The sequence below is a fragment of the Leucopleurus acutus genome (assembly GCF_964270905.1).
Source record: "Leucopleurus acutus genome assembly, chromosome: 3".
In the NCBI taxonomy this organism is placed as follows: domain Eukaryota; kingdom Metazoa; phylum Chordata; class Mammalia; order Artiodactyla; family Delphinidae; genus Leucopleurus; species Leucopleurus acutus.
This window is the reverse complement of record NC_139145.1, coordinates 111331414-111349588: the sequence shown is the minus strand read 5'-3', so window position 1 is coordinate 111349588 and position 18175 is coordinate 111331414. Positions and strand designations below refer to the sequence as shown.

The window sequence follows — 18175 nt, the reverse complement described above, 5'->3', positions numbered from 1 at the left end:
CCATCCATTTCTCCTCCACTAGTGAGGGCAGACAGATTTAACTTGCATGGGATTTGACTATCTCTGTCTTACTATACTCTCTTTATCATGTTGGTGACATCAAACTTGCGGTTCTGTACACCCTTACTTACCTTGGTTCACACTGTCCTCCCCACTTGGACCACTATTCTAACCCTTGTGCTTCACTCACTGACAATTTGCCCTGCAAAAACTCCTACTTAACCTTAAAGGTTCATCTCCACCCTCACCCCAGACACTTTCCCACACCATCCCCTCTTTGTAAGGAACTCTTCTTGTGCCTACCATAATCTGTGCATCACTCCATTGTATATACTTTAACTCGAAGTCCTCTTTTGCATTGCTGTCAGAATTAAGAGTTGAGCTGTTAATTGAGAAATCTGACTAAAGCTAGAGTTAAAAAAATACATTTGTACTTAAAACATTTTATTTCAACTTAAAACATATAAACATTCATTTGCGAATTTTCTCATGTATGACCAAGGCATTTTCTTTGAGTATGGGTACTTGATTGGAATTCATTGTTCATTCTTAATTATACTGAACCTGGAATGCATCCTGTAAATTTCTAGTTTTGGTTTAAAAGAAAGAACTCAAGCCACTTGTGCCGCAATCTGAGTGCATAATCCTTGATTTGTATGATTTTTTTCCCCCTCAGCCAATCTTTTCAGTTGTATTGTCTATAACTAGTTCAATAGTAGTTTGTTTTTTCTTATGAAGACTTACCTTTATAGTCTTTCCAAGTCTTTATAAAGTCTATGTCTTAGAAATAACAGTTGTGTTTCTTTTTTACTTACATTTTATTGGTTTGGTTTGTGTTGCATTTAATTAAAGTATGTATTTATGATACATGAATATGGTTTGTGAAAGTACACTCAACTGATAGGAGCAGAGATGCTTCATAAAAAGCATGCTGTAGACATCAGTCATTGTTTTACAGAGGGAATAGATGCTGTGTCAGTTAATCTGGCAAGTTGAATGGAGGTTGGTCTTATAAGAGAGTTTCTGCTGTAATTATTGTTACTGGTTATCTCCCTTCATTGCAAGATAAGTTCTTTTTTTTTACAGTTCATACTTCATTTACTTATTCATTCATCCAACAAATGTTTATCAGGTTCAGTCTAGAGCCAGGCACTAAGCTGGGTGCTGGGGGTACCAAGATGAATTAGACTCGGATCTTGTCCTCAAGATGTTCCTGGTCTAGTGGGGGAAACAAGGTACATCTTGATGGAAGCATCCTGGAGGGACACCTGTAGAATGTGTATGAGTTTGCCAGGTGGGTAAACGCTTCTGCAACCACGAAGGACAGAGAAGTAAGCAGCTGTAGAGTGACTGTCCCCCAGGTAACCTTTGGCAATGTCTGGAGACATTTTTGGTTGTCACAACTGGGGAAAGGGACGCTACTGGCATCCCAGTGGATAGAGACCAGGAATGCTGCTCAACATCCTACAATGCTTCATTCAAGATAAGTTCTTACAAGGCAAGAACTATACACTTTTTCATTTTTGTGTATCTAACCTTTACCTATGCACAGTGCCTACTACTTACATACAATATGTATTTGTTGGATGAGTGAACAAATTCTTATGTAGGTCATACTAAATTTGAATATTCAGAAAGAACACTGGACTGAGAATCAGCTAGTATAGACAGATCATTGGCCCTGGAGCCAAACTGGGGTTTGAACTTTTCCTCATTTGTATTCTTGAGCAGATTACTTACTCTTTTTCATTTGAGGAATGAGGATAACAGCAGCCTTTGGGTTGTGTGAGGATTAAATGGGAATGTGAAGTGTCTAGCATAAGCACCTGACATAGTAAGCAGTTAACAAGTGCTAATTGTCCTGATGATGCTTATCACTAATGAGGAGAATGTGGGAATTCACTTGGTCCAACTTTTCTCATCAAGAGACTTGAACTATATAATCTGAGTTTCCTTCCAGCTGCTCTAAAATTTTCTTTCTATAAACAATGTTTCATGTTTTAGATAGATTTATATAACAAATATGTGGGTAATCCTTGATTTTGGCACATTTGTAAACTCAATAAAGTAGGTAATTAATTAGGTGATCATCACCTTACACCTTGCAAAACAAATACTTTCAGGCTTTAGAACATCTTTTGTTAGTGAGTTGAACTCTAATATAAGGTGTGAAGAACAGCCCAGCTCCACTAATCACTGTGATGCTGCCTATATAAGAGCTAAGGTAGGAGATAGAGAAGGAAGCGTGAGGAGGTTGTTTGGAAGCATTAGCTTAGAAGAAGTGAGATAATGAACACTTGAAAGTTAATTTATGGACAAACTAAACTTTTTGAACCATAGATATGTATTTGTTATCAATACAAAGCTAGGTTTTGGGTTTTCATGTTTTTTTTTTTAAAAAATAAATTTATTTATTTATTTATTTTTGGATACATTGGGTCTTCGTTGCTGTGCACGGGCTTTCTCTAGTTGCGTGAGCAGGGGCTACTCTTCGTTGCAGTGCGTGGGCTTCTCATTGCAGTGGCTTCTCTTGTTGCGGAGCACGGGCTCTAGGCACGTGGGCTTCAGTAGTGCGGGCTCTAGATCACAGGCTCAGTAGTTGTGGTGCACAGGCTTAGTTGGTCTGCTGCATGTGGGATCCTCCCGGACCAGGGCTTGAACCCGTGTCCCCTGCATTGGCAGGCGGATTCCCAACCCCTGTGCCGCCAGGGAAGTCCCTGGGTTTTCATGTTGATCACATTTTCTTCCTGATTAAAAAAGGGGGATAGGGTGAGAAAGATGGAAACAAAACACTTTTTTTTTTGGAGTGGCTCTAAGGTTATTTTCCAATATACATCCCAAATTTTTGTTTGTTTAAAGAAATAAGTGAATTAGCTGAATTCTTTTTAGTATTCATTCCACAGCTGATGCTAATAGTTTTTATGTTTCAGTTGTTATTTAGTATGGAAGAAGATGAGTTCTTTGGAGAAGAAACGTTCCAGCATTATTGTGCAGAATTCATTAAACATTCACAGAAGATAGGCGATGGCTGGGAATGGAGAACTTCAAAGGTAAGAAAATTTTATTTTCTATTTCAATGGGGTTTTTTTTTTGTCCCCCCCCCACGAAAACCTCAGTAATTGAAAGTAATGTATGAAAGCTAGTTTGATTTAGTAGAAGGCTTAAATTGAAGAATGTTTTAAAACAGATGTCCATTTTATTACTTCAGCTATATATACTCATTATAATTAGGCTAATGAAGTATTATCTACAAAAGTCCTTAGGTGAACTGCTTCAATTTAATAATAAGAGTTGTTAGCATATTAATTATCTGAATGTAAACAGATGCTTCTGTGGTGCTTCAAACCATTTGCTTACACTATTAATTTTCTTAGGAAACTACTTTTGTCCAGAGAGTGGAAAGATAATCCAGAAACCAAACCATAGTCAAATAATCACAAATTCTGAAATATTGAGGACTGTATTCACTGGGAATTTCTTAATAATATAAATACTTCCAAAACATTCTTTCTTTTGATTCTATTCAGTAGTAATAATGTAAAAGGTCTATGTACTCATTTATTTCCACACATACATTTAGTGAGGTTCTCTGCCAAAAGCTCTTTAAGAGTTCCTTGAAATACTGTTCTTAGAGAATAAGTAAGTTTTCTCTACTTGACATTTTATCTGATCCGTGAAAAAGTGGTGAATCCTGATTCTCTGCTGATTAGCTGTTTCCTATATGAAATCTGAGAAATGAGAACAGTTTTGAGCTTATTCCTATGATTCAGATCTAGAGGCTAGGGAAATGCAGGCCTTGATCAGATCTAGATTGTCACTGGGAGGAGAAGCCATGATTCCTCTTGGGTCGTATATCAGCTAAGCTTTGACAGGGGAGCTCATGTGAGGGTTCAGAGGTATAGAGTCAATTTCTTGTGGTGGATTCTAGCCCCACTCTCTAAGCTAGTGATGGGACAGTTCATAAACTTTTAAGGCATCTCTTGCTCTAGGATAACATGACCTTACTAGCATCTTTTATTAATTTTGTTCCTGAGTATTTAAAAATTTTGTTTGCTATTGTGTTTGAATTTTTATTCATCTTATTTCTTCTATGATTATTATTGACATATAAAAGAACTGCTAATTTTTGTATATTAATTTTGTAACCATTCAGTCATCTTACTGAATTCTCCTGTTAATTTTCATAATTTTTCAGTGATTTCTCTTGTGTCTTCTAGGTAGAGTGAGGTTATCTGCAAATGAGGAGTTTTTTGTTGCCTTCTTTGTAATATTTCTCCCTACTATTTATGAACTGAGTAGAAAACTGTTAATAGTAATAACAGCTCTCTTTGTCTTCTTCCTGACTTTAATATTAATGCTTCTGATATGTAATGATTAAAACGTTGGTTGTTTATTCATTGAATGAGAATAGGTTTCTGACCCCTTTTGTCCTGTAATAATTTGTGTGATTATTCCCTGGGAACTTTCCCTTTTTACCAGGTTAAAAAAAAAAAAAAAGAATTTTTCTTTTATCTTAAGTTGGAAGCAGGATAATAGAGATTCCTGTTACCATTTCAGTGACCTAGCAGAGTTGGGGAGCAGAAAGGTAGGAAGTTGGGTCTGTGTGTGTATGTATGTGTGTGTGTGTGTGTGTGTGTGTGTGTGTGTGTGTGTGTGTATGTATGTGTGTGTGTTGGGAGACTCTGGGGAAGATCTCCAAGAGACAAATTTTATGTCAGAAGTTTCTTCACTGAATTTGTTGAAACTAGTGCCATAAGAACCAGTTTCCAGGATTTGTTTTTATTCTGGCCTGGCCTCTACTTCACGGATGGGTATGGCTAAGTCTAGTTTCTTGTTTGCTGCCACTTTCTGCTGAGTTCCCTACCCTTTGGAGTAAGAATTGCACCTCTAATTAAGGGCTGTTCTCTTTAATGTGGGGGTAAGCCTGTAGATAGTATCAAAACAAAACAAAACATTCATCAGAGAAAATCTTTATAGCCTTAGGGTAAGGACTGCAAACTCAAAAGTCTGTGAAGACCTGGTTGGGTAATGTAAGTGGGTCAAGCTGCCAGGGACAAGACAGAATGGACACTGAGTCTTGGGGCCTGTGGCTGACCAGAGTGCTTGGCTTGAGACCAGGTTGGAAACATGGGCCTAGGGTTTTACCAGGTCTTCCAAGAAAAGTAAAAAAGATTTGGGGATAAAATCTAAATTTTTAAAGGTTGGCAACTAATTAAAAAGATATTTTTTAAACACAGTGAGGACCAAACCCAGCATGCCAGTGATGTATAATATGTGGGCTCTGTGTGGCCAGTGGGTGACTTCTGGGACTGGATGTCTGCATGGTGTTGACTGCGGTTTCTCACCCAGCCCTGCCTCAGTGCATGCTGTTGATCTGAATTAGGAAAAGGGGCTCCAGCAAGGAGATCCCTCTCTTCTGTATTTTGGAATATTAGTATTTTTACTACTTAATTTCTGCAGTTCTATACACAGTTTAAGAAGGAAATTGTGAACCAGTCACTTTATTTCCTTTAACCTTCCATCTGTATTACATCTCAGGCTTTGTGGGACTGTTTGGAGACAATACTTAGAATATTCTTTTACTTTTTAGGCTCCAGAAATTAATTTTTATATTAAAAATAGTTGTATTGTTGTATAATTGACAAACAATAAACTGCACATATTTAAAGTGTATAATTTGATCAGTTTTGACATATGTACGGACCTTGAACCTTCACTACAATCATGAGAGTGAACATATCCGTTATCCCTAAAAGTTTCCTAATACAACTTTTTAATGCCTCTCTCTGCCCCTTTTTGCCCCTTATTTTTTAAACAACCTTTGTTTATCCCTGTATGTAGAGGCTCCTTTAAAGAGTACATATATTGTCACTCATACCTTCAGGTTTGTTCACAAATCACTTTGGTACCACCCATTTTATTTTTTAATTTTAAAATAATTATGACAATGTTTAGAGAATTGGTATAATTCAACTTTTTATATAAGGCAAAGCATCATTTTTTCCTGCAAAGTTGATGAGAAAAGCAATGTGAATTAATGAAACATGTAAATAATTTAAAATTTTTGAAAGGAAGAAGTTTCTTAAAATAATCAAAATAGTCCTAATTTTTATATCTGGAGGTATGCAGATTAAGGAGAATACTTCTAAATCAGTATTTTTTCAGTGGGTCTTAATTCTATTGGCATCTGGGCAGGATAGTTCTTCTTGTTCTCCTACCTCCATCATCTCCAAACCCTTCAGGAAGGCGGTACACTTTTGTTGAGAGCCATTGTTTAACATGATGGTCTGTCAGATATTAAAGATAGTGGTTAATAGCATGGGCTTCAGAGTTAGATAGACCTGAGTACAAATCCTGACTCTACCATTTACTAACTGGATTTTAGTGAAATTACTTAATGTCTCCAAACTTCATTTTCTTTATCTATAAAATAGGAATAATAGTAATACTCACCTAACATGGCTATTGTATACGTTAAATGAGATTTGCATTCAAAAAGTTTAGCACAGTTTCTGGCACGTGGACAGTTATATTGTGGTTACAATTTTTAGTTGGTTGTTTGAAATTTTCAGCATCTTTTGTTATAGAAATAAAGCTATGAATGAAATTGTAGTTAGGTTTTCAGAAACCTTCATGAAAATCTATTAGCACCAAATATACCGTAATGGTCTGTAGTGTATTGTTCTGAATTCTCTACAATAAGGGGAGCAGAAGATGGTAAATAACAATGAATGCAATTGTTTGAAACACATTATAGGGTTACGTTGTTTTATTGCACTTTGCTTTATTGCATTTTATGGATATTGCATGTTTTACAAATTGAAGTTTTGTGGTAACCCTGCCTCAAGCAAGTCTATTGGTACCACTTTTCCAACAACATTTGCTTAATCGTGTCTCTGTGTCATATTTTGATAATTCTCACAGTATTTCAAACTTTTTCATTATTATATTTGTTATGGTGATCTGTGACCAGTGATCTTTGATGTTAGTATTGTGATTGTTTGGGGGTGCCAGGAATCCTGTCCATTAAGACAGCAAACTTAATAAATGTGTGTGTTCTGACTGCTCCACTGACTGGCCATTGCCCCATCTCTGTCCCTCTCCTCGGGCCTCCCTATTTCCTGAGACACAGCAATATTGAAATTAGGCCAATTAATAACCCTACAATGGCCTCTAAGTGCTCAAGTGAAAGTAAGCATTGCCTATTTTCACTTTGAATCAGAAACTGGAAATGATTGAGCTTAGTGAGGAAGACATGTCAAAAGCTGAGTAGATCAAAACCTAGGCCTCTTGCACCAAACAGTTAACCAAGCTGTGGATGCAAAGCAGAAGCTCTTGAAGGAAGTTAAGTGTGCTACTCCAGTGAATATGCAAATGATAAGAAAGTGAAACAGCCTTACTACTGATAAGAAGAAAGTTTTAGTGGTTGGGATAGAAGATCAAACCAGGACGACTTCCCATAAGCCGAAGCCTAATCCAGAGGAAGGCCCTATCTCTTCAATTCTATGACAGCTGAGAAAGGTGAGGGTGTTACAGAAGAAAAGTTTGAAGATAGCAGAGTTTGGCTCATGAGGTTTCAGGAAAGAAACTATCTCCATAACATAGAAGTGTGAGGTGAAGCAGCAAGGGCTGAATGTAGAAGCTGCAGCAAGTTATCCAGAAGATCTAGCTAAGATCATCAATTAAGGTACCTACACTAAACAACGAATTTTCAGTGTAGACAAAACAGCCTTCTATTGGAAGAAGATGCCATCTAGGACTTTCACAGCTGGAAAGGAGAAGTCAATGCCTGGCTTCAAAACTTCAAAGACATAAAGGCTGACTATCTTGTTAGGGGCTAATACAGCTGGTGACTTTAAGTGGAAGCCAGTGCTCATTTATCATTCTGAAAATTTTAGGGCCCTTTAGGTTATGCTAAATCTACTCTGCCTGTGTTCTATAAATGGAGCAAAAAAGCCTGGATGATAGCACATCTATTTATAAGTGGTTAACTGAATATATTAAGCCCACTGTTGAGACATACTGTTCAGAAAAAAAGATTCATTTCAAAATAGTACTGGTCATTGACAATGTACCTAGTCACCCAAGAGCCCTGATGGAGATGTACAAGATTAATATTGTTTTCATGCTTACTAACACAACATCCATTCTGCAGCCCATGGTTCGAGTAATTTCAACTTTCAAGTCACATTTTGTAAGAGATACATTTCATAAGGTTATAGCTGCCAAAGATAGTGATTCCTCAGTTGGATCTGGGCAAAGTCAATTGAAAGCCTCCTGGAAAGGACTCACCATTCTAGGTGCCATTAGGAACACTGTGATTCATGGGAAGGAGTCAAAATGTCAACATTAACAGGAGTTTGGAAGAAGTTGACCAATCCTCATGGATGACTTTGAGGGGTTCAAGACTTCAGTGGAGGAAGTCACTGCAGATGTAGTAGAAATAGCAAGAGAACTAGCATTAGAAGTGGAGCCTGAAGATGTGACTGACTTACAGCAATCTCATGATAAAACTTGAACAGATGAGGAGTTGCTTCTTACGGGTGAGCAAAGAAAGTGGTTTCGTGAGATAGAATCTACTCCTGGTGAAGATGCTGTGACGAACTGACAACAAAGGATTTAGAATATGACATTAACTTAGTTGATAAAGCAGAAGCAGCGTTTGAGAGGACTGACTCCAGTTTAGAAAGAAATTCAAAATGGGTAAAATGCTATCAAACAGCATTGCATACTACAGAGACATCGTTGGTGAAAGAAGTGGTCAGTTGATGTTGCAAACTTCATTGTTGTCTTATTTTAAGAAATTGCCACAGCCATCCCAACCTTCAGTGACCACCACCCTGATGAGTCAGCAGCCATCAACATCGAGACAAGACACTCCACCAGCAAAATGATTATGACTCACTGGAGGCTCAGATGATGGTTAACATTTTTTAGCAATAAAGTATTTTTTGTTCATACAATGTGTTTTTAGACCTAATGCTATTGCACACTTAATATAGTGTATACATAACTTTTATATGCATTGGGAAACATAACTTAGTATAGTGTAAACATAACTTTTATATGCATTGGGAAACCAAAAAATTCATGTGACTTGCTGTATTTTGATATTTGCTTTATTGTGGAGTTCTGAAACCTAGCCCTTTATATCTCCAATATATGTCTGTATGTATCCTAAAAACCCATGGGCTCATAATGTTAGAGAAGGAGGGAGGGATGGGGGGGTGGGGAAAAAGAGAGAGAGAGAGAGGGAGGGGGAGAGAGAGAGAGAGAGAGAGAGTGAGTGGAGCAGAAGAGACTCCAAACCTAACTCATTGAACACCATTGGGAGTATCTAGGACATCAACTCATCAACTCCTTGGTCTGAAAATTGTTAGTCAAAAGGAAAGAAATAAGCATTTATCCTGTCTTTCCTGCATGAATTATATCTCATAGTAACTAAATAGCCTAATTTGATAAGGAAAATTGTTTTTTCCCTGAGAATTCCATCTAATAAATATGGAAAGGATGATAGAATTAGAAAGTCACCACTTTTCAATCCCTAATGAAATGAATTAGTCAACAATAATCAGTAGATGAAAATATAAGGTGAAAAATTGATGTGAAATTTACAAAAGAGGGATTGACCTATCATTACCTGAACCTAGCATTCAATCTTATCATTACTAAAAATAGAATATCCAGATATTATGTACTTTCTGAAGTTTTATAACCTGAATCACAGAGCACAGTCTATGGAATATTCTTGCCCCCAAAGATGAACCTGAATAGAACCAATTAAGGAAGATAAGTGATAGAGGACCAAGTTAATTGACACCACAGGAAGCAAATAGAAAAATTCAGAAATCTAAAGGACATTTGACCCAGTTTCCTTAAAAAGTTAATGGTAGGATAAAGAAGTGAGGAGGAGGACTGCACTTCTAACTATTTAGAATTAAGGACCAGTTTTTTGTTTTGTTTTGTTTTTAAAATATCCTTGGGGCAGCGACCAGTAAGCTGTCCCGGTGCGCAAAACTAGTGTGCAGCTCAGATCATGTGAGACTCAATCACGGGAGGGTGAGATTACCAGCCTGGTTCACTAGATGGGTCCACTGACCATGCACTTGGGTGTGTTGACAGTGTCAACTTGCTATGAAAGTTTCCAAGTCCTTACTTTCCTTTTCTGAATTTATCGTATTGACCCATAACAAAGAGTTTGCAGATTGAGAACAGTTTTGGGACTGGTAATTTACAATTAGTTCTTGAATTGGCACCAGTTCAGACCACATTTTGAGTAGCACTACTCTAAATTAATAGAAATCAGGAGGCATAGCCTAATGTGATGTGTGAACCTTCTTTGGACCCTGACTCAAATCAACTGTAAAAGGACCTTTTTTGAGACAGTTGGGGATATTTGATTATGGACTAAGGTATAAAATGATACTAATGATGTTAGCAAAGAAAAAAATATACCAGGGATAGATGAAGCAAATGTGGCAAAATCATGACATATATTGAATCTAAGTAATGTGTATATAGGTTTAATTTTGGTACTGTTCTCTCTACTTCTTTGTATATTACATATATGCTTCCTTTTCTTCAGCGTCATCACAATTTATTCTTCACCCTAAACTTTATTCATCGTAGCATATGTTCTTAGCCTTGTCTTAGATTCAGAGCCCTTTTGGGAATTTGTGCAGTTTAAAACTTCAAAGCAACTTGCCTTCTAAAATTTTTTCTTTTGTTTTTGTGTTTTTACTCACTGGATATGAGTACATTAGTTCTGTGATATCACCTTTTACAGGTTATTGGTTAAATAATTTCCCATAGCTTTCAACTATATTCTCTCACTTTTGTATAGCAGAAACAGGAAGAGAGACCATTCAGGTACTGAAAACAAAATATTCTATTCTATTAATACTAATTTTGAGATTAAATTTTATACAAATAACACTAGATTATTTTGTATGTTACTCGTTTTTTTAAAAAATTTTAAATTGAAGTATAGTTGATTTACTTTGATTTACAATGATATGCAGAAGAATTGTTTATTTTATTTTATTTATTTTGGCCGCATTGCACGGCATGCAGGCGGCATGAGGGACCTTACAAGACCAGGGATCAAACCCATGCCCTCTGCAATGGAAGCACAGAGTCTTAACCACTGGAACGCCATGGAAGTCCTGTTATTCTGAAAGAAGAATTAAAAGGCCTCTGCTCCCCACCCCCTATTAATCCCTGTCTCTTCAGTTAAACCTACTTGATTATATTTTGAAATTTCATAGCAGCACACTAGAAATATTTTGATTATTTCCCTGACAGCTTAGGAACCCTTCTTGAAAGGGCTTATTTCCTAATTTATATAGAGTAAAAATTTTAAATTTTATTCTTAGAAATTTAAACAATTTAAATTTCTTTTTGATTCCTGATTTTTTTTTTTTTTGCGGTACGCGGGCCTCTCACTATTGTGGCCTCTCCCGTTGCGGAGCACAGGCTCTGGACGCGCAGGCTCAGCGGTCATGGCTCATGGGCCCAGCCGCTCCGCGGCATGTGGGATCCTCCCGGACCGGGGCACGAACCTGTGTCCTCTGCATCGGCAGGCGGACTCTCAACCACTGCACCACCAGGGAAGCCCTTGATTCCTGATTTTTAATTCCGTTTTAATTCCTTCCTTTCAGTAGTCTTTCACTATGATTAATTCACATTGATTTTCTTAAAACCCTTCAACATTATCCTAATTACATCAAATTCATATTTTTAAAATAGATTCTAAAATATTTCCATATCTTACTTCATTCCATCTTTTAACACTATCTTGTTAGAAAACCCACCCTACGCTTCCCATCAATCCTGCTGCCGTGCTGAATTTCTCACTTTGTTTATTTGCACAGATATCTTTTTTTTAATGTCTTACTATGAAAAATTTTAAGCATACAAAAGCAAAGAGAATAGTATAATGAATTCCCATGTACCTATCACTTAGCTCCCACAATTACCAACTCACAGCCAGGAATATACTGTTTTAAAGCATATATCATGAAGTGACATGATATATCTCAATTAAGTTGACTTTCTTTTTTCCCCTTCCCCCATATGTCTTAAAATTATGGGTTTTTCAAGTGCACTTTAAATTTATTTATCATTAATATTAAAATTAATAATCTCAGAAAAAGACTCTAGAGACATAAAATATTATTTCTACAAATTTTTATTTATTTAAAAAATTATGGTAAAATACATATACATAACATAAAGTTTATCATCTTAACCATTTTTAAGTGTATAGTTCAGTAGCCTTAAGTACATGCACATTGTTGTGCAACCAAGTTCCAGAACTGTTTTCATCTTGCAAAATCAAAACTCTATACCCCTTAAACACTAACTCCTCATTCCTCCTTCCCCAGCCCCTGGCAACTACCCTTCTACTTTCTATGAATTTGACTACTCTAGGTAGTTCATATAGGGGGAATCATACAGTATTTATCTTTTTGTGACTGGCTTATTTCACTTAGGATGACATCTTCGAAGTTCACCCATTATTTCTACAAATTTTGACTTAGGGATTTATAAAGTAGAGAACTAAACAGAGAATTGGAGGGTGAATTTCCGTTAGATGATGACATCTTGAATTACATAGCCTCATTCTATTAAGAGATTTCATTTCTTTTATTTTGAAGCACGACATTATTAAAGAGAGTTAAAAGTGCTTTCTATGTGTGTCTAGTAAGACTAATTTTTCATCATGTCTCCAATTTGCTGATACTGTATAAATCCTACTGGCTAGTTCTATCAGAAACATAATCAAATTCGAGAGTAAATAATGGAATTAATATCTTAAATACGGTTATTTTACTTTGCCTATGCATTCATTTTTGTGGTATTTATACATTGAGTTGTTGGAAGTAAGGCTTTCTATTTTAAAGGTGAAATATTAACTATCCTCTTATACTTTTTGATCTCTATGTACACAATATCCTTAGACAGATTCTTTGCTAAAATTTAGTGACAATTTTAAGGTTTATGAAAAGAATAGACGTTTCCCACAGGTTTCTTAAGTATAATATTGCTTTATGTGAGTAACAAATAAATACATTTGTTGGCCTGAAATACTTAATTTTGCTTAACTTTTATTCTTCTTCCTCCAGCTTATTAAAAACATTTTTTATATATCCCAGTATTAATCCTTTTTAGGGTGGCTGTGAGCATGTTATTGCTATTAGTTTTAGTGTAATGCTGTATTTGTTTAAGTCATCTACTGTGAGTTAATGAAATATCATTTCTGGCCCCAAATGTCACTAGATAAAGATTAAATATATTGCATTCACATAGTCTCTTGATTAGACTAAAGTAGAGTTTTTTTAGTTTATCTTTGGAGATTAGGAGAAAAATGCACTTGGAGCAGCATGCTGTGTTTTTGTAACAAACATTGACTCATAGTTACACTAGGTTTTTCATTCATAATTTATTGTGTGTTATGATATGATCTGTCACTTAAGCATATGCAAATCTTAAGCAATCACTTCGAGAAGAACAAGTTGTATTACTTGTGAATTAAATATTTTTGAACACCATTTTTAAAGACTATCAAGAGTATCAGAAAGGAAAGCTGTAATACTTTACAAATTTATCAATTGAACTTAAACAGTGATAGTAATTGTGCACATTTAACAATTAAAAGCACATTCTTGGCTGACAGTGATGTTTGGGTTCATTGAGCAGGCTGGCAGACTCTATTTCAAAAAGTCTCCTAGGGAGTTAACACTGGTAAGTTTATCAAGCCCAGGATCTTACCCTCAGATTCAGATAGAATAGAATGGATAGAATGGAATTCAGATAGAATGTCTCTCAAAGAGGGATCCACATCGAGCAATGTCAAATTATATATATATATATGTATATATATATATCCTTTGACATTTGTATTCTGATATATATATATATATCAGAATCTAATTTATTAATTTATAATGAATAGAATTGTCAAATGAACTGGAATGCTCCTGTCATTGTGATGATTCATTTTGTTTTGTAAGTGGGCAAATCACAATTGCGTGAACACAGAATGAGTACAAATTCTCATGTGTAGTTATATGAATGAAATATTTAGTGGCATAATCTAAGAGTGGCATCATACATCTGGCTCTGCAGTAGGGATAATCTTACCATTTGAGGCCAAGTTGTTTAAAGTAATGATATGTAGGGTAGGAAATCTTTCTTGAATAGTGTAGTGGGCAGTGCTAATGTTTCCTCCACTGATCTCATTTTTTTTTTTTTTTTTTAAATTTTAATGACTGACCAGTCTCTTTTAGTCACCATTTGATTATAGCCAAATCTTGCAGACTGGGGAGCTATTCTGTCTCTTTAGGGTAATTTGCCCATCTGCTCTGATCTATTATGAGTTAATTTCATGCTTGAACTCGAAAAATGCTTATTTCTAAAGCCTTGGATTGGGCCTCCAGTTACAGACAGCATTACCCTGATCTTGAATGTTTGTAGAAATAGAAAAAAAAAATCATACAAGAATCACATTACCCTAATACAATTGTGGTTGTTTTGGTGAATTTCCCTCATGTGTAGGCTTTCATCTTTAGGTCCTCTTAAACACGTGTTGCTAAATTTCCTAAATGGGATTTTAATGGTTGTTCTTTTAAATTTAAAATATTGGAGTGAAATTACATATCTAAAACATTATCTTCCCTTTTAGGAACAGAATAGGTGTTCACTTTAAAGATTGATTCTGCTAGGTATATGTTGTAACTGGTTACCTAAATGAACTGTCATACTACTTCTAGTGCTTTTAAAAATAATTATTTGGTGCTTTCCATGTCATCTGACATAGCAAAAATATGGTTTCTTTTCCAAAATATATGGCTTCATTTTGGTCATATTGTTTTAGTGACAATTTCCAGAACTAATTGCATGCTATAGCAGCAATCACATGTATTCTTGCTTTACAGCATCCTTTTTTAGGCTGACAACACTTTGTAAGTATATGGGGCAGTCTTTTTTTCTTCATTTTGTGTCAAGATAACTTAAATAAACGAATAAACTTGGACACCGAGATAACAATTGACCTGCCCAAGTCTGAGCTACCACTGGAGCAAGGACCCAGGTCTTTGGACCACTACAGTCCCGAATTTCCATTTATTTATCTGCTTCTAAATAATAGCCTTTGTACAAAGTTTAATCACATAAGTGATCTCACAGATTAGAGTTCGGTAACCTCAAGCTCTGAAAATTGAGCTCCTCATCTTTCAACCTCCTGTCAGTTGACTTTGTTTTAGTAGATGGCTCTACCATCCTTCTGGCTCAGGCCATAAACCTGAAGGCTTTTACATTCCTCTGTCTCCTCAATACCTAGACCTGATGGATCATTATATCAGTTTATTCCATCTTTAAAAATCTCTCACATTGGCTTACCGCTGCCTCCTCTGCCCTCCTTTCCCATTGCCACTGTCTTGGCTCAGGCCATTGTTTCTGCTTTCTGTCTCTGATCTCGCTCTCCGCCAATCTGACTTCCACCCTGACAGAGTGATGTTATAAAACGCATTTCCAATCCATTACTCCCTGGTTAAGACCCTTTAGTTATTCTCCATTATTTCAGGATATAGTTTAGGGTCTTTAGCTAAGCATACACAGCTCACATCTAAAAAAGATGCACTATTTTGAGTCTGGCTTTGTTTGCTCAACATTCATTTATGCATAACTTTATGGTCAGTGATTGGTCAGAGGTTATGCTTGGACACCTGAGCATGAGGGATGGAGTAAGACTTCCACCCTTCCCAAACGATCTATATGTGGGTTGGGGAGCACATTCAAAGTTCAGGCAGGTTTCTACTCTGCCCTGCCTTCTAGTTTCTTCCATGTCCTCTGTTCATGTGAGCAGCTCCACCATCAGCCCAGGACTTGAGGACAGTATGGTTTTCTTGAGGCATGTGGGTGGAGGCAGCCAGGGTTGTTTGCAGAGTTCAAGCCCCTCTGTGGTCTCTCATTTCCAGGATCTACCTATTACCTTTATGGTTTTGTTGTCAGGAGGTTGCTTGTCCCAACTGGGATGGCTACCTCAGACTTGCTCCTGAGATTGCTACATTTGCTGGCGATGCTGCTGGACTGCATATTTTCATCTTTGGCTCCAGATCAATTGAGCCTCTCTGGCCTTGAAGCTGCCCTAGCCTACGCTCCAGGGAGAACCCTATCCCTGACCACCTGACCACAGGGAAGGAATGTCAGCAGCCCCAGGCAGGAGTGTCACAGAGTCCCACTGTTCTTACCCTAATTTCAACAGTGTTTCATGAATAAGTACTTCTTACTAAGTTATTTGACTTTGGTTGATTACCAGAATCCTGAAATGGTTTTTTTTTTTTTTTAACAATTTTGAACAATTTCCAAGTTGTTTTTTGGAGAAGATTTGAAGTCCTGCCTCCTGACGCCACAGGATGATTTTAATTTGCATTTTCCTAAAAACTAGTTCATTTGAGCACCTTTTCATATGTTTATTAGTTTATTGTACCTTCCTTTGTGATTTGTTTGGTTAAGTCTTTTGCCCATAATCACTACATATTTTTCTGAGATTAAATTTAAGCAGATAGGTAACCCCACCCTCAAGTTTGGCTTAGAAGCCTGCCCCTTCTCTGTAGTTTCATATAATTGACGCACAATTTTGTATGGTGGTTATCTGTATACTTGCCTGATTCCCCACAGTAGTCTGAAAGCTCCTTGACTGCAGGAATTTTGTTTCTGTACCCTCACTTCTATATCCTTGGTGCTTAGTGTAGTAAGCACTCTATATGCATTTCTTTTTTTTTTAAATTTAATTAATTAATTAATTAATTAATTTTTGGCTGCATTGGGTCTTTGTTGCTGCGCATGGGCTTTCTCTAGTTGAGGCGAGCGGGGGCTACTCTTCAATGCGGTACACGGGCTTCTCATTGCAGTGGTTTCTCTTTGTTGCGGAGCACAGGCAGTAGGCGTGCGGGCTTCAGTAGTTGTGGCATGCAGGCTCAGTGGTTGTGGCTTGCGGGCTCTGAGTGCAGGCTCAGTAGTTGGGGTGCACGGGCTTAGTTGCTTGGCGGCATGTGGGATCTTCCCGGACCAGGGCTCGAACCTGTGTCCCCTGCATTGGCAGGCGGATTCTTAACCACTGCACCACCAGGGAAGTCCTCTGCCAGGTTTTTTATTTGTGTAAATGCATCTCATTGTATTTCATTTCATTGTATAATATATTGTTTGAAATAAATGGGTCATTGACTAGTAGTTAAAAACCTATTTGTTTTATAAGAATTTTCATTAAATAGTAAAATTCCTTTTTAGTAGAATGAATCATTGGGTCCAATGTTATTATGTAATGTTATCGGCGACCTCTAAATTTATTGCTGCTAAGCTCACTGGTAAATTCTTTGATCTTTTAGTAGTATTTGACAAGGATTGATCATTCTTTTCTCCTTGAAATACTTTTTTCATTTGGTGTCCTTACTCTCAGTTTACCGCCTATATTACTCTTCACTCCTTTTCATAACCTCATAATATTAGGGCAGCCAGGCACACTGACTTTCTTGCTGTTCCTCAAACACACCAGACAAACACTGCCTCCTGGGGGCCTCTGAATTGGCTGGGCCCTCTGTTTAGAACCCTCTTCTTCCAGATATGACTAACTGCCCCCATCCCTCTGTCCTCCCATCCCATGTGTTTCCTCACGTGTCACCTTCTTTCTGAGGCTTCCCTGACCACCCTATTCAATATTTCAAACTACTTGGTCCACCTACCTACAGCCTCACTCCTGATTTCCCTTATCCTCTTCTACATTTTCTTTTTCTCATACTATTATTCAGCTTCTAACATGCTCAGTAATTTACTTATTTATTATGTTTATTGTTTAATGTCTCTCTTTCCCTGCTCAGGCTATGAGGACAGAGATCTTTATTTTGTTTGCTGATATGCCCAAAGTAACTAGAATATCATTGGGTATAAAGTAGGTACACAAACAGGTATTTGCTAAATGGATGATTGAATATCTGATTTTCTGGAAAAAAGAAAAACCTACACTTTGTCTGAAGAATTTTATTAGACAAAAAGTTTTATTTGAAAAAATATGAGAAATTTATAAAAAATGCCAATGTTCTTCTTTTATACCTTAATTGATGAATTAGGATCCATGAAAACACCATAAAATTTACATAAAAAGTTAGTAAGTAGC

The 18175-nt window shown here is 36.7% G+C and overlaps 1 protein-coding gene across 2 annotated transcripts in view; it reads left to right on the top strand.

Moving 5' to 3' along the window:
* ATG10 (autophagy related 10) overlaps positions 1-18175 on the top strand; it is a 221950-nt gene that overhangs the window by 12361 nt on the left and 191414 nt on the right. For both annotated transcript variants that reach the window (XM_082836068.1, XM_082836067.1), the window contains exon 2: positions 2931-3050. In XM_082836068.1, the coding sequence (XP_082692194.1) occupies positions 2943-3050 (108 nt within the window). In that variant the 5' untranslated portion in view covers positions 2931-2942. The remainder of the gene's footprint in view (positions 1-2930; positions 3051-18175) is intronic.